Source organism: Monomorium pharaonis, chromosome 3 (assembly GCF_013373865.1).
Source record: "Monomorium pharaonis isolate MP-MQ-018 chromosome 3, ASM1337386v2, whole genome shotgun sequence".
NCBI classification, from domain to species: Eukaryota; Metazoa; Arthropoda; class Insecta; order Hymenoptera; family Formicidae; genus Monomorium; species Monomorium pharaonis.
In genome coordinates this window covers 3,937,290-3,959,413 of record NC_050469.1, presented here as the reverse complement: position 1 = coordinate 3,959,413, position 22,124 = coordinate 3,937,290, and the positions used below count along the sequence as shown (strand labels likewise).

The 22,124-nt window shown below is 32.3% G+C and overlaps 1 protein-coding gene and 1 long non-coding RNA gene across 4 annotated transcripts; both read right to left on the bottom strand.

Moving 5' to 3' along the window:
* Window positions 1–1,044: 1,044 nt before the first annotated feature.
* On the bottom strand, window positions 1,045–22,064 carry LOC105833358 (43 kDa receptor-associated protein of the synapse homolog). 3 transcript variants are annotated; one of them, XM_012675050.3, is made up of 10 exons: window positions 19,749–22,064; window positions 14,881–15,100; window positions 10,725–10,876; window positions 9,949–10,095; window positions 8,518–8,677; window positions 7,112–7,312; window positions 6,642–6,740; window positions 3,929–4,135; window positions 1,576–1,775; window positions 1,045–1,402 (listed from the first exon to the last, which is right to left on the bottom strand). In XM_012675050.3, the coding sequence occupies exons 1-10, from the start codon at window positions 19,784–19,786 to the stop codon at window positions 1,195–1,197; spliced, it is 1,632 nt and encodes a 543-aa protein (XP_012530504.1). In that variant the 5' UTR covers window positions 19,787–22,064; the 3' UTR covers window positions 1,045–1,194. The 3 variants fall into 3 exon arrangements, 2 of the variants coding, with proteins under 2 accessions (XP_012530504.1, XP_012530505.1); XM_012675051.3 differs by having other exon boundaries at window positions 3,929–4,120; XR_001138795.3 differs by having other exon boundaries at window positions 1,261–1,402; window positions 1,483–1,775.
* On the bottom strand, window positions 16,055–17,959 carry LOC118644669. Its single transcript, XR_004962414.1, has 2 exons — window positions 16,581–17,959; window positions 16,055–16,513 (listed from the first exon to the last, which is right to left on the bottom strand). It is a non-coding gene; the product is annotated as an uncharacterized LOC118644669 (long non-coding RNA).
* Window positions 22,065–22,124: the final 60 nt, after the last annotated feature.

The window sequence follows — 22,124 nt, the reverse complement described above, 5'->3', positions numbered from 1 at the left end:
AAATAAATATACATTTGTATCTCTATATTTAAAAATTTATAGAAAATAATATGTAATATGTAAAAAAAGATATTTGTAAAAATAATTATAATAATGAGATTACGATTGCATGGAATGATTATATTATATTATATGATATTCTTATTATGGTTATTTTTGGTATTATAACAATTTCTTTTATATGTTCTAAATTAAAAAATAGTTAAAATATTATTTAATATTTATTTTATCGTGTTCAAGAAATAAGAAAATACATATAATAACTTATTTATAAAAGAAGTAGCAGCAACAATAACATTGATGAGTAATTTAATTAGAACAATCTATTTACGTATAATTAAATGAAGTAAAAGATATCTGTTTCTAATTTATAATAAGTCAGGATGGATCTCGTGCCGTACATTATTCACTTGTGATTCGCACATATCTTTTGATTTTTCTAAAGTTTTACTCCATGTAAACATAATTTTGAAATTTATGACACAACTTTAATCAGGAACAGAAATATTTGGAGTGGATACAGAGACGTTCCAAAATAAAGTAACAGCTAAATTGCAGTCGTTGTCAGACCTCTTTCTCTCTCTCTCTCTCTCTCTCTCTCTCTCTCTCTCTCTCTCTCTCTCTCTCTCTCTCTATCTCTCTCTCTCTCTCTCTCTCTCTCTCTCTCTCTCTCTCTCTCTCTCTCTCTCTCTCTCTCTCTCTCTCTCTCTCTCTCTCTCTCTCTCTCTCTCTCTCTCTCTCTCATATAAGAATAATATATGTATATTACATTTAAACTTTAAAAGGATTACTTTAAAACAATAGACATTTTATATAGGTCAAAGGTTCTGTATGAAACAAACTATCAGATCTGCAATATGAGTTAATATCTAGAAATATCATTTTATATCACTTTACGTTTCTATATTTATTAGATAACAATGGTTTTTTGATTATATAAATAGCAAACAAACTAAGAAAATATAATATTTTCTAGTTGCTTTGATTATTATTGTAGAATAAATGCAGATTTATTGGGAAAGAGGGGTAGTAAATATTCAACAGTCTGGATCGAGGCGTGCACGTTTTATTGCCATTAAATCTTTTTGTATCGTACTACTTTCCTTTGGCTTTCTTATCTTCCACATTATGATTCCTTAAATTATCTAATTGGATACCGATGCGTTAAAATAAACGAAATCCGTCGCGTGTCTTTTAAACGCTACTCGTCGCGTGACAATCCTCAAGTGTTGCTAGGCTGCTGGCCCTCAATGACGCCAGGCTCAAGGAACTATGATTTAGAGTATTCATGCCGTGAGGATCTTCGCAATGCAGGTACAGCCGTGAACTGACAGACTTATGGCAATCGGGGCATAAACGTTTCTTCTTCTTGTCACGTTTCTTCAAGATGTCGTATGCGCATCTGCCAAATAGCACGAGAAAATGAGAAAACAAGAGAAATATTTTTTTAAAGGAATTGGCTATTAGAATTTTATACTCAACATTATGCTTGAGATTCCAACGTTATATTTGATTCTTGCTTTAGTTCATCTATTTCTTAGCAAAAAGGTTCTGAAGTTTTTCCGCGTGCCTTACCGAGCGTGTAATATATGAGAGCAAGGTAACGCTTCGAGGGAATCAGCTTCCAGACCGAAAGGTTCGTTGCAGCTTCCGCATCGTAATTCCAAATCTTCCTCCATGGCGATCGCCAATCTCTCATAATGTCCCTTTTGCTCTTCGTCTCCCAGAGACCCATAAATTTTCGACAATCTGGACCTGACTGTTCGCACTAGAAGCTGTAAATATCAAATTCTCATAAGCTTATTTTGAACGCATACAATTCTCTTGCAATAAATCATATACATTTGTAAGGTGATATTATAGCAAAATTTTTTAGCGAAATTAATTTTTATTATTAGAGGATTGGATACAAAAAGTTAACAGTTAAACAGTAAAGTTAAAAGGTTAGTAATTTTTAACTTAGTTAATCTGAATTTACTTAATTTTTAATTTTAATTAATTATTTTTAATACACATAAACTTTAATATATTCTAAATTAAAAATTTATCTAAGCAAAAGAAAAGATTACATCACACACATGAAAAACGATATTTTTTTAATTTATATAAATATAATATTACACACAGATACACATACACAAATAATATATTTATTTAATAATCTATATTATAATTGTTTTTAAATAATTTAACTTAAAAAATTTACATTTTCTAGTTTAATATAAATATTATTTTTCAAAAATAACTTTTTTAAAATTTAACTTAAGTTAATTTAATTTTAGGTAAGTTAATTTTTGTACATGTAACTTTTAACATAATTAAATTAATTTTATAAGCTATTAACTTTAACGTAATTTAATTTAAAAAATATTAACTTTTTCATCTTGTACACTAAAAAAAAATTTATTAGATTAAAATAAATATTTTTTCAAATAGTACCAGAAGTTTTATAAAAAATAAATAATATTTATTTCAAATAATAAGATAATATTTTCTATAATTTAGAAAATGTATTATATATTTTTTTACAAAACTTCTGCTTGGTACTATTTGAAAAAATATTTATTTTAATCTAGTTAATTTTTTTTAGTGTATTAGAGAAATATCTTTGTCTCTTTTCCTTTCTTCTTTTGAGCAAAAATTAAAAATTTTCTTTATTGACTAATAATCTATGGTTTATTGTATGCAGAAAATATATGATAAATTATAAATGGCAAAACCTTAATTTGCAAATTAACAATAACCTTTTTATTAATTTCAATTGGTACCAACAAAGCTACGTATTTTGCATTATTCGTGTGCGTGAATATGCACCGACAAAATGGAGAATCAGCTCCATTGATTCGTAGACACAAATAGCGCGAGTATACTTATTCGATCTACATAGTGTGAGTATGATAATATATGCATGGAATATTTGTGCGACGTGCCAGTGAGGTTGTAGTGCTAATAGCTCTTTCGGTATTTCGTTGGAACTTATAATGGTCTCTAGAGGTACGAATAATCAGTGCATGCAAAACACATCCTTGCTATCTTCAGACAAAACTTTTTTTATTACTAATGCTTTTCTATTTGAAAACCAATTTAAAATCTATTTTAAATGATCTATAATCTTATCTTCAAATACATTAGGGCAGAGATTCCCAAAGTCGTGAAACATTTTTCAGCTAGAATCGTAAAAACCATATTTCGGAATAAACTTCTAAACAATTATTAAACAAATATTAAATTTGTATAAAAATTATTCATACTTTAAAAATATTATTCATATAAATAGAAAATTTGTGTATGTTTCAATATATATTTTTAAAAATAGATTTCTAAAATTATATTTGTTATATTCCCCTCTTTTTCTTTTTGCTTTTTCTTCATTTTTAAAACAAAATGGGTCGCAACTGTTTGCCATTTTTAAAAAAGTCGCAATTTGTTATATAATTTTGAAGGATATTAGAGTCATTTTTTATTATAACGCGATTATGAACATTACAAGAAATTTGTAAAACGAGGGATATGAAACTTCGTCTTAATCATGAGACTAATTGTAAGAGTTTTAACCAGAGTTATATGTATCCCATGTCATTCTATAAATCAATTTCTAAAATCAATAAATTAACTTTTTGTTAAAGTCAATGAATGAGAAAGTCTTCATGACATTTAAAGTCATGGTACTTAAAGTAATGGTATTTAAAGTCATGATATTTAAAGTTATGATTTCTTTGATTCTCAAAGAAAAGGGGAGACTTCTAAGTTTTCACGTCTGATAGAAAGAAGAAAATTTATTTTGCAATAACATCGCTCTTCTCTCTAGTCTAGAGCTCTCTCTCTCTCTCTCTCTCTCTCTCTCTCTCTCTCTCTCTCTCTCTCTTCCCTTCTGTGAAATGGAACGAATGACATGCATCACATTCCGCGATCTGTATTGGCAGTTTACCTTGGCGCCAACCGATCCCGCCACCTCCAGAAGCCTAGTATTGAACTCGAGGGGTCTGCAGTTACATATCTTGTGTTGGAGCCTGAGAGCTTCCAGGCATCTCGCCGCGCCGTCCATCGCTTCCATCTGGCACAGTCGATCGCCGGTCGCGGCTGCCGAGCCCATCGCGCTCTCATACTGTCGGAATGCTTTCTGCAAAATGTCCATCTTTATCTCACCGATGTTATCGTTCTAATAAGCGGGCCGGCGTACACGATACATGAACTAAAGGCTAATTAGATATGCATCGCAATTGCCAACTAAATGACAGATTAAGTTCAACTGGCAGATTTCTATCCGTAAAAGCCTAATCATACGTGGCATTCGCGCAAGCAGCAAAATGAGGCAAACGCCTCTCTATCATTGTTCGTAATAATGTATTATTATACTATACATAAACATACTATACAATTTTATTTGTTGCAACAGATACTTAGTATATAATGTACCTATGTCATAACGTTATAATTTAATAAATTACATGTTATTTGACAAATAACGTGACAAATTTGATAAAATAAAATGATCAGATATTCTCGATTTTTTAGGATTTATTCGTACTGTTAGCTGCAATTTATAATAAAATAAATGTACTGAATGTATATAACCAAATCAGAATTATGGATAGTTTTTATTTTTCTCTGACTCAATTTCTGTGTATTTTTCTGTGTCATTTCCAATAGTTTTCCGTTGCTCTTAAATTTGATTTTTTTATTGGATTAATGTTACAAAAAATTAATTCTATATTTTTTTATTTTTTACAAAGCTTAGAGCAATAAATAAATAATAAGTGTAAAAGTAGAGCTGATAAAATTGTCAAAATATGAGAGGGCTAATATTGGTCTGTGGTGCCTAATAATAAAATTTGTGTGAATTTTTATAATCTTTAGTTCACATTTTTCATCATTTTGATTTGTTTCCAATGTATATAAAGAGTAATCGACATCTTGTATATTCACACATGTATTTTTATTCAGATAAATTTCTATAATGTTATATTTATCAGATTCAATATATAAAAATTTATATTTTACAGTAATATTTTAGGCTTTATAAATCGTATATAGGGCTGAAATTCATGATACAACTACAAAGAGAATAATTCTACAATTTAAATAAATTATAAACTTTTTTGAATCATTATTTTTGAAAAAGGACTTTATTAAATATAAAAATAGAAATATGCAACTTTGGAAACAAAACGATTTTTTAATAAGAATTTTAAAATGCAATTATTTTACAAAAAAGTTTTTAAGTGAAAATAAAAAGAATGGCTGAACAATTGGTAGAAAATTTTATTATAAATAATGACGCAAATTTTAATGGAAAAATATTGAAGACTGTTTAAGCTATCATACCAATATTAACGAAAAATAGATTTCTGGAGCACAAACGTGTTCATATTATTGCTCGTAATTTTATTATTTTTGTAGCTTTTACATTAATTTTTTTAATCTTATTTTTTAACTGCACGGAATAATTTTCAATTAAAAAAATAATTTTTTAAAAGATTTGAACTTACACACCTTTTAAATTATAATAAAATTGTTTCTAACATACTCTGTTTTTTTAGTTTTTCACACAAATACAAAAATTTTAAATTCAATAAGTATTAAAAAATGGTTAATAAGAGCTGACATTGAATTATCTGCGAATTAATTGAATTTGTTATAGCTACTAGTACAATGACGTTTCTTGAACGTTAAATGCAAGTATAGTCAAATTATGTGCAGTCATTCGTTATCGATTTACATAAGTAGTAATTGACAGTTCCATCATATAGGTTGAGCGATCGAATGTATTAGAAGTAGAGTGAAAATAATTTTTAAGTCCTCTCAAGAACAAGGATAATTAAGCAAAATTTATTCTATTATTTCAACTTATTCTGAGCTGTAAAATCTTCCCGGTTGTATGTCACGTATTTTGTACGCAAACATAAAATGTCAAAGATATATTTTTTTTCTAAGTAATATCTTTTCTCTTTCTTTTTGCAAAAACGTTTCAGAATCTCGATTTTGTAATCATACAAATATTACGTCTTCAATATTCTACTAGAGTGGATTTTAGAGTGGACATGTCATCAAATTTTTGTCGTTCACTTTTTTAACAACGTTCGAAGTTTTTGTTGCAACAAAACAAAATAAAAGCGGTATGCGTTGCAAGCGCGGTACTGTGTTAAAATCGCTTTTGTAACATGCGTGTGACATGCAAAGGAACGCTCCAGTTATGATATTTTCTTTTTTATCACTGATGACAGTACCGTAACAATGTTGGAACGAACAATGAGGCTGTGAATGGTTTTGATAACATCGTAGCACTTGACGTGAATGCCGATAAAAAATCTATCTGTAGAAATGTTTCTGATGCAATATGCAAATAAATATACGAGCGTTATTATTTTTATTGCGCGATCACACGTTTCAGTCTTTACGTATGAATACTTGAAAATGAAGAGACGTCATTCTCAAACGTCAACTACATCATTGTGCTTTTAGAATAAACTTTATGCAAGAGAATTGATTTATGTGTATAATTAATATTTATACAACTGTACATTTTTAAAACGTGATTAAAAAAGAATGAAGTAAGAATATTATCATTTGCGATGTCGTTAGAGAATTTATGCGAAAGCTATGGAGAAAAGGTGCATTGGTAACTTAGTGTGAATACTCACATTTATATCCGACTTCTTCCTGTAAATGTCCCCCATAATACGGATGCTTCGTGCATAGCTGGCCTGGTCGCCAGAAACTAGCGACAATCGCGTTGCCTCCTGTGTACAATGCACAAATGACAATGTTGACATGATCGATTATATCGGTGATATCGATTAGCCAGTACAATTTCCTCTATGAAACATCTCCAATAATAAATTACGCGACTTGCACGGAATTTCTCCTTCCAAGATGTTAAAATCTTTGACAAAGCACAAATTATATAATTATATATTGCGTGTGATTAAAGAGAAAGAGAATTGCAAGAATAAAAGTTGGAAAAATGAACAATATCTTTGTAGAAACGTTTTGATTGAAGCCGTTTAATGGGACGCACAGTTGCTCATTTCTATCTTTGATCTTAACGACGTAAGCTTCCTCTCTTCTTCTTTTTTTCTTTCACCCAGCAATTTTTAAGTTAGAACTTTACCGAGCAGTAATCGTGAGCGTCGCCAAGCTCGCCCTTCTTCCTGAGCGCCGCGGCCATTTGTAATAACGCCGCCCTGTGATGACGCGAATTCAGGTCTCCCAGTTGTAAACTTCTGGAGAGATCGTAAGCTCTCGCCGCGTATCTCGCACTCTTGTCCGCGTCCTGTAATCTGCAGAAGAGTTCCGACAGACCGACGTACACCTAGAAGAGAAATCATTCGTAATTAGAGCGGGTAGACGCATCAGGGGCAGAACAGACTAAGAAATTAAAAGAGATGAAAAATTTCTACGTCTTAATTCGAATATATTTTGTAAAAGAAAAAAGAAAAGATATTATGTATTTTTTAATTGCAACATAATTTAATGCTTCTTTCTTTATTGCACTGAGAAAAAATTATTAATTTAACTAAATATTTTAACTTATGTTAATTAAATTTTAGATAATAATAAGTTAAACATTAGACCGGTATGTGAATAATACAAGGAATAAGAAGAAATGCTATTTCCTTGGTCAAAATGGTGTTAACAAATTTTATCAATTATTAAATACATTTTTTAATTCTACCGTTTACGAATGCGTGCCGATATGGCTTGTCGGACTCTAAACGTAATCGTAAACTGAAATTACAAATAATAACTCAAATTAATTTGATTGTCATTTAATAACGATGCTAAGTATTAAAAAAACTGTAAAAAACTTATGCAAAGAATGTCAAAAATTTGCCAATATCTAAGATATTTAACGATTTTGTTCAAGTATTTAAAAATTTAGCCAGATACAAATTTGAAAATAATTTTATTGAATCCTTATAAAAATAATTATGGACAGCTGCTTTTTTATATTATTGTAAATTGTTTTCAGCTCTGTATTTAGCTAAATATTTTAACGAATTTATTTTTTCAGTGTACATATTTAACTGAAATACATAAAGATAGAAATTCTAGGACAAAGAATAAAAATACTTTATTACAAATTTATTTTACGTTAAGAAAAGTTTTGCATTATCTTTTAGAACATCACATTGAAAAAAAAGAGTAGTAATAGCTATCAAATAAAATAATAACTGAATATTTGGTTAATATAATCAAAAATTTAATTGATATTATTTCATTTAGCAGCTATTACCAAATTCTTTTTTCAGTGCAGGGAGAACTGATAAGTTCAACTATCCAGATAATGCCAAGTACATAACGCAAATGAGTTAAGGATACAGCTAGTCGATTATTTTTGAAAAATGCAATAAATCAGGCGACACGAAAAACGAGCTGAGCTCATTTTGCAAGACACAACTGCTGCTTTTCTAATCGCTTGTGCGCCGTCTGTTAATTAACAAACATCACGACAATAATGCACGCTTGTGCACTTCGTGAAAATGAAGAAACTAGGAGACAAAGGGATCTAATTACCTGCAGTTCTAAGGAGGGATCTTGAATGGAGTGGGCGATTTTGTGGGCTCTTTGAAACGCTTCCAAGGCTTTACAGAATCCTGCTAGCTCTAAGTGGACTCTGCCTACTGTTAAGTGAACTAATCCAGCAGTCGCGCACTGATCGCACTCGTTATACAAGCTGCGAGAATGCAAAATCATAGGTATTAGCACAGTACACACACACACATACACACACATACACACACACACTTACATAGGTGATTAAGTAAAATCAGTATTTAATATACAACTAATCACATTTGTCTATTGATTACGAAAGACTCGGTTATCTTTCCAGACACTTAGAACTATCACAATTGAGAGTTTATATAGAGTAAATTATTTTATTTTTATTTTTTAATAAATACTATAATTATTTTATTCTCACAGTTAATAGATAAGATGTCTTATGACTTTTTTCGGGGTAGATGTTTACGTGTATATTTTATAAAAAAGACGAAAATTACGTTACACACTTAATATTTTATATTTTGATATATCATTGATATTTTTTGGTACTAACAATGAGTTAAATAGATGCTAAACTTATTTAAACATTTATCATTAAAAATGTTTAAAAATAAAATTAAATATGTAATAATATGTGACAATAAAACTAAATATAAATTATAAATTTTTTAATGTATTTTATAAATATTAAGTACATAAAATATGTATGGCCAACTGTCTTATCATTCTATAGCCATCTTTTCCTTAAAAGTTGTGAAAGATGACAATGTTTAAGTTCCAATATTTTAATAATATAAAATTTTTATTAAGTATTTTCTCTTTAATGTCAATAGTGTTATATAGTTTAAACTTCAGTAAAACCGAACGCTATTAAAAAATAATAAAAATGAAAGTATGTTTATAGCACTTTAAAAAACTATAGCCTTCATACCCGAGTTTACCTTATAAGGGTCAAAGGTTACACATTAAGTGCATTATCGATTTGTATCAATACTTAAAATAATTACTAACTGTATTACAATAGTAGAAAAATACAGATACATCACGTACGTTATATATCCAGGGTAATGAAAATGCAAATTAAAAAATAATGCATTACTTATTAATTTTTTAATAAGTAATTATTTCTTTACTCATTAATTACCAAACAGTAATCCGAAATGCAAAAAATCACATTGATTATTTAAAAAGTAATGCGTAATAAAAAAATTGCATATTTCAACAGTAATGCGTAATGAAAAAAAATCGCATTAATTATTTCAAAAGTAATGCGTAATTAAGAATCTTCGTATTGATTATTAAAAAAATATTCTTTAATGAAACCGTAATGCATTACAAAAAGTAATGCATTATTTAGAACCCTGAATATATCTATTTAAAATTTCTTAAAAGTTGATGTTACATTATTTAAATCGTGTAATGAATAAAAGAGGTTCAAACCTGTGCCGAGCGTAATCTAATGCTCTATCCAGGGCGCCTAATCTCTCGTGAGCTCTGGCCAAGTTTAAATACGCTTCTGCCCTCATATTCGGCGAATCCAACTCCTCCGAAATGCATAATTGCTTGTTACCGAATTCGATGCTGTCTCTGAAAAAAATCACACGATGGAAGAATCACTGCGTAATATTAAGTTTCTACAGACCAACTCTCTGGGTGATTAGTTTGAAACTCAGATAATTTCCTTCTGTTGATTTTGCCTTAAATTCGGACATTTGAAAAAAACGTTTCGAGTCGTATAATTGTACAACTATACATATATTCCTAAATGTTAAGAGAGCTTACTAGAATTTTCTTCAGATCTTCTAAAAGCTCTTTAAAAAATACGATCGTTACCAGTGACCCAGACTAATTATAGGCATTTGACTAATTATAAGCAGTGAAAAATAGATTGGTCTGTAGAGAGTTAATATTGAAGGAACAACACCCTCGTAAAGAGAAAAAGAAACAATCATAAAATTGGACAACTAATGTTTAGCTATCTTTAAATGGGATGTTGAATAATGTATTAATTTTGAATAATATATAAATACTTTCCATACGAAAGTAAATATATAGCATAGTTTTGATTTGTTTATTTCCTAATTTTTTTTAGATTACTTTTAATATTAATAATACGGATAACACGTTTCAGTTTAGAGATGTGCGCGTAGAAGAGCGCAAACAGGGGTGACAAAAAAATTGAAAGGTAATAATTTACAATTTGTACCATTAGCTACCTGTATTTGCCCCAATCCATGTACGCTTGATACAAGTAACCGAGAAGAGCGAATTTATCCTCGCGATGCCTAATACTCTTCAAGGCGCCTCTCCATTTCCTAACCGCGGCTTGTTGTTTATGAGCCCGGTACAGTTTCAAGCCTTGCTCTACCTGCATCACACAAAATAATGAAGTTTTAGCTATTTGCACGTCCTGTTTGTTACGCGTATTAATTTGTTTATCGTCCAATAGTCACCCTCACAAAGGGTGTTAAAGAACTGCTCCGGCATCCGGGAGAAAATAAAATTTTATTATAATTCATTTATCGTCTTTTTAAATTACTCATCTATAAAGTTCACATCGCGTGATTTAACATCTTATCTCAATAAATCCTTCAATTTCTGCTAACCGCACGCGTCTTTGTACCTGGACTATTTATCGAATATCCAGCACATTTCCTCATATCAACTATAGTCGGAGGCCGCACTAACGAGACCTTGTAATCGATGCTCATGAAATTGACATTGAGTTAATAACGGTCCTCTTAAGCAGAGATGCAATGTTCAAGAGCGCATGGGCAAGTCAAAGAGAAAATTATATGCTATTAATACAAGCAATATTAATAGACGATAATTATAAATCGATTCGTAAAGAGCTCGTTGTTTATAATTTACAAAACACAATATAGTCGCATATAACTATATGCATATAACATGTAATTTCTTAATTATATCAAATTTTTTGTATATAATTTTCTCGGAAAGAAACAATTAAATAAAAAATTATTTTCTCTTTACAAAGTCAAAAAGAGCGTTATAAAAGATGTGTGTTCTAAAAATAAGCTCTATTTGATCAATAAAATTAATCAATTATATAATAAAAAGAAAAAGGTGTTATTACTGATAACATCTACGTACCTACTTTATTTTCCTACATAGGCGCTCAATACTCGTTTTTTCCCTAAGCACTTTTTATACTGGGTCACAAGCTCCTCTTTGTGCTCTCTGCATAGAAATTCGTTGCCTGGAAGTTTGGCACTACTGCTTTCCACTTTTCACTCTCCTCGAACCGTTGAAAACCAAGCTCACTCTTCTTGAGATGAAGAAAAATGCGAAAATCACTTGTGGTGATATAGGTCATGAGGTATGGTTTATATGGATGCTTGAAAGTTTGCTATTCAAATTGTTAAATTTTTTGCAATGTGTGAGCTATCCTTAGGAACTTCAATACTGACAGTATTACATTGGACAGTGATTAATTATACTTATTTTGAGTATTAAAAGTTATTGATCCTTTTACCAATACTCAAAATAAGTAATTAGAAATAATAAAATAATTAAAATCACTGCCAGTATTATATTTTTAGAAAGATACAATCTGTTCATGTGTATTATTGTAAAAGAGAATGATTCCTGTCTCTCACAAGATTTTATCTTTTTTTTCATCTCAAGAAGTAGGGCTTAGCTCTCAACGTGACGATTTGAAAAGAATAAGAAGTTAAAAGCAGCGGTACTGAACTGGCTGAATTCCCAGGTGGCGGATTCTTATACAAAAAGCATGAAAAGTCGCACCAATAAAAAGTATTTGAAAAAAACTGAACTTTGTAGAAAAACAAGATAGGTATAGATGTCTTTTTTCCCAATAATAAAATATTTTTATCTTGATTTTATTTTTTAATGCTTGACTAGTTTTTATTTCTGAAAAGTCACTTCTAAAACCAACTTGTATAATAAATTAAATGGAGTGGGTAGAAGATGTTCCGTAAAATATCTTTTTGGAACATCTTATTTTTTTGAAAGATATTTTAAATCATTATACAATTTAATCGCTTAATTACTACGGACTTACATAAAAATAACATTAATCTATGATTGAAAGCAAAGTTATATTGTACATAATATAATCTTTTTAAAAAAAATTGTTAATCTTAAATTTCACAAAATATAATTTTATTTCAATACTGAATTAGTCATCTAAAAGGTACAATCATTATGACATTAACAAATTCTAATTCTTGGTTTGAAGATGTTATTTTTCATCCGATGCTTTTATCTTCCAAAGTGAAAATTGTTGAATAACAAAAATATACATACATATATTTTTTATGAAATTCTACAAAATTTTTTTGCGTAAGCAAATTATGTTTATTATATATATATATATATATATATATATATATATATATATAATCTCTTACTTTAATATTTAACACTGAAAATAAAAATGTTCTCAAATTATGAACGTTTGATGTATTTTTTTGCGTAAAATTGCATTCAAGTAAACTGAATTTACTTGGTGGATAAATTCATGTTTTACATAACATTGTTCAATTATATGTTTTGTAAAACGGGCTTCAGGTGATAGGTAGCTTCCTTTTTCAGGAAGAAGAAGTAGTGTTATGGTCTTTATCACGCAGCAATAGCCCTAGCGTAGATAATACGAGCAAAGGCCGTATCGATTTGACCATGAACTTTGTCCCTGGCAGATTAAACTTTACGATAAAATATAAATAGCCTCGTCAGGCATATAAAAATGTATCCACGTGCGTGTGCACGATCGAGACATATAATTTCCGTTTATTAAAATTATACACAGTAGAAAAAAAGATTTAGTAATACGCAAACCTGTTCATTTGTCATAAACTCGACAACCTTGTGAAACATCGGGAAATGTGATTCAAGAATAACAGCATTAAGCAGAGCGGTATTAGTGGAAGAGAAAAACTGAATAGACTGCGAGTTTGTATAAATAAGTCTTAACGCTTATGATCATTAACATAATACAAGGGAGAAGCTGAATTTATCGTTAGATTATCCTTGATAAATATCTTTCCTTCTTCTCTTCCTCCCTTCTTTCTTTGTCTCTCTTTCTCTTTTCCATTTTAAAGATATTAATAATTTATTAAAATTGTAATAATATAAAATTATGTAAATGTAACAAAACATAAAAGTTTTCAAGCCATTTTGCATAGAAAATTAAGAAAGAAAAAAAAACATGAAATTTCATGATAATAGTTCAATCATCAATGTGAACCAACTAAATGAATTTTATGCTTTTCTACAGCATACACTTCGATTAAGTCGTGTAACCTCGTGGAAAACGTAAGCATAAATTACGCATGTTACTACGGGAAGACAGGGATCATGAATAATCTGTCAGAGGCGAGACGTGAAATCATAAGTTTCTCTGTGTGAAATCCAAAACGGTAAGCACGACCAGTACTTCGGTTTTAGTGGTTACGAAAGGATAGCGTGACCACAGCTACGGCATGCACATCGTGAACTTGACAGTGACCGATAAAGCATGTTCGTCCGCGAAATACGCTTCGTTATGTCCTGTCGTCATGCCCCGTCGTCATGCCCCGTCGTTTGCTTGAAAAGGTCCTCAAAGGGAAACTCTTATACCCCGTTTGACATATTACACCCCTGCCTACTTTGACACATTAAACGGATTCAATGGCTAACGGTCGAGTAGCAGTTTAAAGAATCAATTATAATTGAATTAATTTGTAAGATCATTAATAATTCAGTAAGTGTCCGTGGCGTGGGGCCAATTCCCGCTTCTAAGCGCGTTTGCCTAAAATTATAATCGCTCTCTCGCGTCTCGAGATAAAACATTTGGCACGCATCTCGAAAAGCTTTATTAATAAATTGATATTTGAATCGAAATAAAGTGTGCATTAAAAACGTGCATATAATAAATAATGGCAATGTTATATTTATCTTAAACGCGATGTTTACATTTAATGCATTTCTATAACATTTTGTGTAATTTTAGTAATATCTAATTATTTACGAACGTTTGTTGCTCGCAATTGAAATAATACGACAGAAACGATTCGAATAAATATTATTTTTTATAAATAGAATTCATGTTTAATATATTTTTCTTATATTTTTATATATATTTATCAAACTTCTTATTATCGTTAAATAATTAATTAAAGTATCAAACTTCTTATTATCGTTAAATAATTAATTAAAGTATTACAGTATTTAACTTAATTAAAAGCGATTAACGTGTATTTTTTCGCAATTTATTAAAATGTATTATCATGCAAAGAGCGACAATTTTGCACTAAAAAACACTCATTATTTGTATTGAAGCTTATATGCCTGCTATTCATTTTCGTTCTTGTTTAAAAGAATTAATAAGAGTAAATATAAAATATTTACCCTTCTTCGTGCTAATTGTTGATCGAGCCGTTTTCTGCAGCTTATGAGACACTCCCATATACTAGCGCCCGACCTGCCATTTTGATAATGACTGTTATTACCGTTGCCATTTTGATGTCGGTAATCCTCTTCGGTGAACTCGCAGACATCGAGTGGATGTCTCGATCCGTCAGGGCTACCCAGCAGCGCGGTCGCCGAGAGCTGGTGGCTCGCCGATCCGCTGTAAATTTTCCAAACATTCAATGATATATACCGTGGAATGATTAGTGGCATAAATATTAACTCTTTAGATAAACGATACAATAATTGGTCACTTAATAACATGCCACTTGATGCGTGTATATTATAAATATGATATTTCCCTATTTTTCAATCTTCATACGTGCACACAATATATTCGTTATAAAATTCTCAAAAGTATCATTTATTTTGTAAACGCATCATAAAACCGTTGAAAAATATTATCATAAAGCATAACCGATACGAATATCAATTTGTATGATTGGAAAATCTGTTCAAACGATGATCACTATCTCTGACTATTTAAAGATAGCAAAGGTCGACTCTAAAGTGAGCAGCTGAGGAATTCCATGCTCTCCGTAAAATCCGATGAAAGGAATTTAAAGAAGACGTAACCGAGCGCTGTGCGATATTTTCACAACATCGATCGCTTAAGTTCAGTAGGAATTCTTTGTTTTCTCGTGCTCGAGTGATTCACACTTGCGATATAATATAATAAAGCAATGTTTTTTATATGTTTGCATAAGTCGCGCCTAAAATTACAGTATAAATTTGCGCGTACGCAAATCACATTATGAGCAGAAAATTGATGAGCAGAAAAAGATATAAATATTTTGTCACAATGAAAAGAAACTTGATATATACGTTATTCGATCTGTGAACGTTTTTTTTTTATTTTATATTTATTAAAAATTTTTTTTACAAATATTTTCTCTCTCTTTCTCTCTCTCTCTCTCTCTCTCTCTCTTTCTTCACTTGTATATATTTATATATACGTATATAATTATTTCATTATTTTTATGTTTAATTTATAGTAAAAAGTAATACAAATAATTTATACTATATATTATGTTTAAATGTCAACACTCAATTAGAAAATGATACAATTTACGTTCTAAATATGTACGATTGTTATTTTTAAAATTATTATTAATTTTATATTGAGATGCTTCAACCAGCGATTCGTAAATGTCCGAAAATATGACTGAGCTATTATTTCCGACGTAAAGCTTCTCCCCACCTTGGCCAATATCTCGCGAGGAGGTACTTGTCAAATGTGTTAGACGATGGATGCGGGCAACTGACCTCCTATAGGTTCCATGCGCAGGCTCTTAATTTATTTCTAGGACGAGCGGAAGGAGCACGCAGAGATAAACCGCTTTTGGCTGGCGTCCCAGAGGTTTGAGTTTGCAAACTGCGCGTTAGGGAAGTTACAAGGTACACAGGGTATCCCGTATGTAGCTACCACATGTAACTCTTCATTTATGAATTTCTGCATCAAATTCGCGCGAAGCGAATTTTTTTTTTCCTTGAAAATTTCATTTTGCTGTGCGCGACCCAGTTTCTTAAAGCGAGCTCCATTATATTTCGGACGGTAATTGTCTTGATATATCTAAAACGTTTAATCAAGGCACGTTACAATTTCGCATGAAATTAAATGAAAAATGAGGCATAATTACCATTTCTGTGCAAACGAGTTCTCCGAAAAGCCGATTGTGTTTAATTGCTCACAGCTCACAACAGAGAGTTACTTTTCGTGAAAAAAAAAAAGAGAAAGGAAAAATGACCCCATATTGATCGAACCGTCTCTAGGTGAAAGGTAGCGAGATATGTCCGGGACACCCAGTGTAGAATCACAGTTCTTACCTATCCTACCGCAATGCGACCGCTGCACATTTGCTCTAAATTCTAGAAAACTGAAATTTATTTGTAGCTTTTTTCTTTCGATTTTGTGCCGAGACATAGTCGGAACTCTTCACCAGAATATACGCGCCCTAAATTACGGTCATCAACTACACTTTCTTTTTTACCTTTCCTCTATACATTAGGAATAAAGGTGGGGGAAGGAATAAGTGTCATTATTCTTTTACATAATTTCACGTATTTAATGTATGTTCCGATGTTAATCAACACTATTGTTTCCTCGAATATATCCCGATATATTCTCGACATATTCTGCGATGTCCTTCTTAGAACAAAAAGATTTTTACAAGTAAACATTTCTAATCATATTTCGTATTAATAATTTATATTTATCACGTGTATTTGTAAAGTTAGATTTCTTTCTGGAAAATGTCATTGGTTTTTATAACTTGCCGACATCGTTTTTAAAAGAAAGCACTACTCCCTACGCAACAGGAATAACAACTTTTTAAATTAAAATATATACATTCAAAGCTATGAGGAAGTCACTAAATAATGTTTATTGTTCTTGTCGAAAAATATTGCCAAGGTGTATTAATTGGTAATCAAGTGACGTTAGAAGTAATTAAGGCAAACGATCGCAAAAGGGAAGCATCTCGTGCTTCTGTTGCTCGATAGAAACCCCGTGAGAATCACGCCCCGTCGCAAATTACTTTCCACTCCTGCTAAAGTTCTCCCCCAAAACAGTCGCGTGCCCGTGCGCGCGCGCATACCCGCTCGTTTCGCGCATACACCCTCGGTGTGATACGTATGTATGTGCGTGCGCGCGTGTGTATGCATGTGTGTATGTGTATATACAAGTCTGTATCGTGTAAAGCGAAGAGTATACGACACTCTATCGCTTTCCCACCACGTTCGCTAGGTGGGCGAGGCACCTGCGACCTCTTTTGCTGACCCATTTACGAGCTACGAGATACGGTACGGCGTTGCGATTCTAAGTGGAAAATCGAACCACATCCCCCATTTCCATCCCCCTCGCCGTTCTTCCACGCGTCGAGGTCGATCAACGAAATACAAGGCACCTGCCCTTGTTGTCCCCTATCGCACGCCTTCCGCTTCCCGTAAGCATTATGTGCTTTGCTTGATCTCATAATGACTTTAGGTGAGGGTTGTTTGAAGTCACAACGACGCTTTTCTAAATAATGTAAAAAAATCTACCCTTAATTAACGTATCCCATTATAATCTCGGGACTTGAAATTTATAATAGTATATTTTAGCATCGTGAAATTTATTCTTGTAACATTTTGCTTGTCACAAAGGTTATTCAGATAAAATATGAAAAAATACTTAACACGTAAGTACTTAAATTACATTTTTGCGATATTATGTTTGTGTTGTTATTTCTTCTCAATACATAGCTAAGCAGCGTTATTTTTACACAATTTCTCATTTGCTCTTTTGGTGGTTTTGTAAATGTCAAATGTCAAACATAATTCTTTATAAGTACACACAAAAGCAATTTTCTTCAATTTACTCTTTTATTATATTAATTAGCAAAATAAAAAGCAACCTATTTCACTGGGCTATAATCTATAATACATTATTTCTATTTTAATAAAACTTTTTTTATATATTTTTGGGTCAATATTTATATAGTCATTATTCTATATTAAATTAAAAATAATGTTTTAAGAATCTGCTGGAACATCTGCTCTCATTATTAATATATACTATTTTTTGTTGTTACATTTGCTTATCCAACATGTGAAAAAATATTCTTTTTTTAATAATCTTTTTTCATTGTATTATTCAAGTATTATACGTAACAAATGATTCTTGATATTTCAAATAATTTCACATTATTTCTTTTTAATGAAAATAATTGAAAGAGAAAGAGACAATAATTTTATTTTGGAATATTTAGAACAATTTAGTATTTACGTAAAATAACAGTCATTTAGATTAAGTACTGATTAAGTACTTAGATTAAATAATGTTGTAATAATGAGTGAGAGAAGTGAAAATAAGTTTGTCAAAAATTATTATGTCGACAACTGAGATTTTGCTATGACAAAGAGGAAAACAAAATTCAATGAACTTTAATTTTGATAGATTTTAACATTTTCTTACTTTTCTAATTCTCATCTTACAGTTAGACTTATAAAAACATACGCATAAAAAATGCGTTTTATTTTTATATTTTTTTCTCAGATAAATGTAATTAACTGTTCACTTATTAATTTAAGTGAGCATATTTGCTTATGATTTTTAAACATTTGTATACAAATGCATTACAACAGGTAGTTTACAGTTACATTTTTAACATAAAAAATTGATGATTTCTTTGATATACTATGTGTATTAATTAAATGATACTTTATACTTTAAAATAAAATTAATAAAATATTTAAATAATATTAATGTTTTTTTACAATTATTTAAAAATATAAATGATAATCCAGATGTTGAATAAGTATAATGTGTGTGTATATACATACATATATATTGATTTCTTTTATTATGTTAAATAAATAAATAGGAATAGTTTTATTATGGAACAAAAATCATGAAAATAACTCCTTTAATTTTTAATAACACTTTTGCAATGATGTTATTTTTTATAATTTTAATCAATAATTTAATTAATTACAATAATAATTTAAATTTATATACGTTGCAGTTTCTAGGATTGATTAAAATGTACAAAAGAATTTTCTTCTAAAATTTATGGTAAAGTTCTATATTAAAATTAATAAAATTTAGCCAAATTCTACAAAAATTGTTCTAAATTTTATTGAAGTTTATAATAAAATTCTTCAGAGGCCGTATTGTCCCACCACGATTCCAGCTATCATGATTTTGAGGGTAAATTTTAAGAGAAAGTTCTCTTCACCTATATTCTACTGTGTACCATATTTAACCATCTTCTCTCTAATTTGAAATCCGTTGTTGGTATTTCGTGCTGTAAGCAACGAATACTTGCCCGAGGTAGTCCCTGGACGAGATAGACTCCCATGACATGGCTGTGCGTCTTTCTTAGCGCGGCTCCTTCTCTTCGTCCCGTATGGCAGCTGTTTCTTCTCTCTTTCTCTTCCTCTTGGCGCTCCAATCTCATCTCTCGCCGCCAGCATTATCACGTCCGCGCACCCGCGTGAGATCGAGCATATCACTTCCCTTGGTTTGCGAGCGATTTGCACAACGCGTGATCACGCACGATGCAGCGTGCGCCGAGCTTGAAGAGGCCCTAATCGTCCGCATTCAATCGACCCCGAAGACAGACACTCGGCGTGTGTAACGGTTACCGTCGAGTATCCTCTATCTCTATCGGCCGACGAGACGCTCGGGGATTGAACGAACGACGATCGTGAGTTCGAAACACACGGGGGCTGCTGCACGTCTGCTTACACCGATCATCTTACAAATTTATTCGGCGTTTCTCATGTTCGGCGCCGACCAACACTCGTGTCGCGGTAACGAGAACAACGGAATTGTACGTCCGCCGAAAAAAAGTCCCTCGAGTTTTCGAGATCGAGGGGGGGAAACTTTGACTTCGATAATTTGTGCGGAATAGATTGCGACGATAAGAATCGAAGGTCGATGGCGAGACTTTTTAAGTTCTAGGACTTTCAGTTGGACGAGATTCGCAATAGTGATTGTTCCTCGATGTTTCCTTGTCGGGGACAATACGTTTTGAGGGAAGTGGGGCTGAGCCGACAATCGTTGAGGTAGATCGAGGATCGTCTGCGTTGGTTTTCTCACGCGAGGGAGGATTGTTTCATATTCTTTTTTTTTTTTTTTTTTTTTTTTTTGGACAGACTTGACGCTCTTACTTACTAACGTATAAGGGAGAGATGCACACCTCAGTCGGAGAAAAATAATTTGCACGCCCGCGTGTACTTTGTACTTATGTGTCTAATTGAGCACCGTGGACTCGCGCGAGTATACTTGCGCGCATTGACGAAGAAATGGAGAGAGCCCCTCCCCTCTCTCTCTCCTTCCGTAAATATGTAATTGGCAAATGTTGCGTGGCAGTTTCTTCGATCGGTTGACCGACGAGGATTGTATTTCAGGTATTCGACTCGTACTTACTACGTGTAACACATACGACCGCTCGAGTCTCACGGTACAAGGGAGCGGGACTTTTAAGTGTCTCCTTCTTCCTCTCGCTCTCCAAAACCTCACGTCCCGCCTCGTAGGACACGAGTAACTTAATTCTCCAGGAGCTTTCCCTTCTTCCGAGCATTAAATTTCGAACGTGTACGATTTCCGCGCGCGCGGTTCGATCTATCAATAGTATTTGATTATCGAGAATCGCGTAAATATACTATGCAATTTGTCAACGTCGTTATTTAGATCTCTATGAAAAGGTTTAACACACGTATAATATTTATATATTTGTATCTACGATGTATTTAAATAGACTTTTAACATGTATGCATGTATACATGTAATACATCTAATATAGATCCGCGCGGCACTCCGCGTTTGTGTGCGTGTCTGTGTGTACCCGTATGTATATATATATATATTTTTTTTTTTTGCGTGTGTACGCACTTGTTTCTCTTATCGAACGTATTAAATGTTTCACTGTACCAGGTACAGTAATCGGTCCCCCCAAATTATTCCGGCGTGTCGGACGGTGCTGAATGTGCGCTTTTCCCCTTGAAATAGCGCTTAATCCTTTCGCTGCTTCGAGACGATTAACGACGGGAGATGAAAAGACCCCGCGTGCGATTACTTACATTTATTAACGTCTACGTGAATCGGCTGGGGGAGGAGGGGTGAGGCGTAATGACGATTAACGGCGAGAAGCCCGATCGGGAAACGATCGTTTTTTTCTTTCTCCTTTCTCTCTCTCTCTCTCTCTCTCTCTCTCTCTCTCTCTCTCTCTCTCTCTCTTTCCTCTCGCCTCGTACTTTGGGAGTCTTTTCCGACTTTCAGTTTTCAACGCGTGTTCAGCACCGAGAAGATTAAGGGACGCGCTGTCCCCGGAACTAGGATCGCGTCGGTCCGCGGTGTCCCAGTTACCGTCGGTGACCCCCCCGACGCGCTTTTTCTCCCCTTCCGAGGTCACCCCTCAGCCACCGTGCGAGAGCGCTCTAACTTTACGAGAGCTCGCGCAAGTGAGATTCGCGGATTCCCGAGATTCGTGAGATTTCGGGCGGATCCATCGAGCGCTGACTCCCAATTCCGTAAGCCTCGCGCTCCGCCGCCTCTCTCCGTTTTCTCCCTTCCGTTCCGTTCGACGATTATCTCGGCGGGTGGTTCAGCGCCACGTGCGCGCGAGGGATGATTTCTTCGTCGCTCTCCACGTATTTCTCTTTCTATATATATATATATATATATATATATATATATA

What these genes read in the sequence shown, in the direction of transcription:
- LOC105833358 (XM_012675050.3), bottom strand. Translation starts at nt 19,786, where the DNA reads ATGTCATGGGAGTCTATCTCGTCCAGGGACTACCTCGG. An exon ending in ATGGATTGGGGCAAATACAG is followed by an intron (nt 10,096 to 10,724) that starts GTAGCTAATGGT and finishes GATTTTTTTCAG; the next exon opens with AGACAGCATCGAATTCGGTA. An exon ending in CGGGATCGGTTGGCGCCAAG is followed by an intron (nt 1,776 to 3,928) that starts GTAAACTGCCAA and finishes TGATATTTACAG; the next exon opens with CTTCTAGTGCGAACAGTCAG.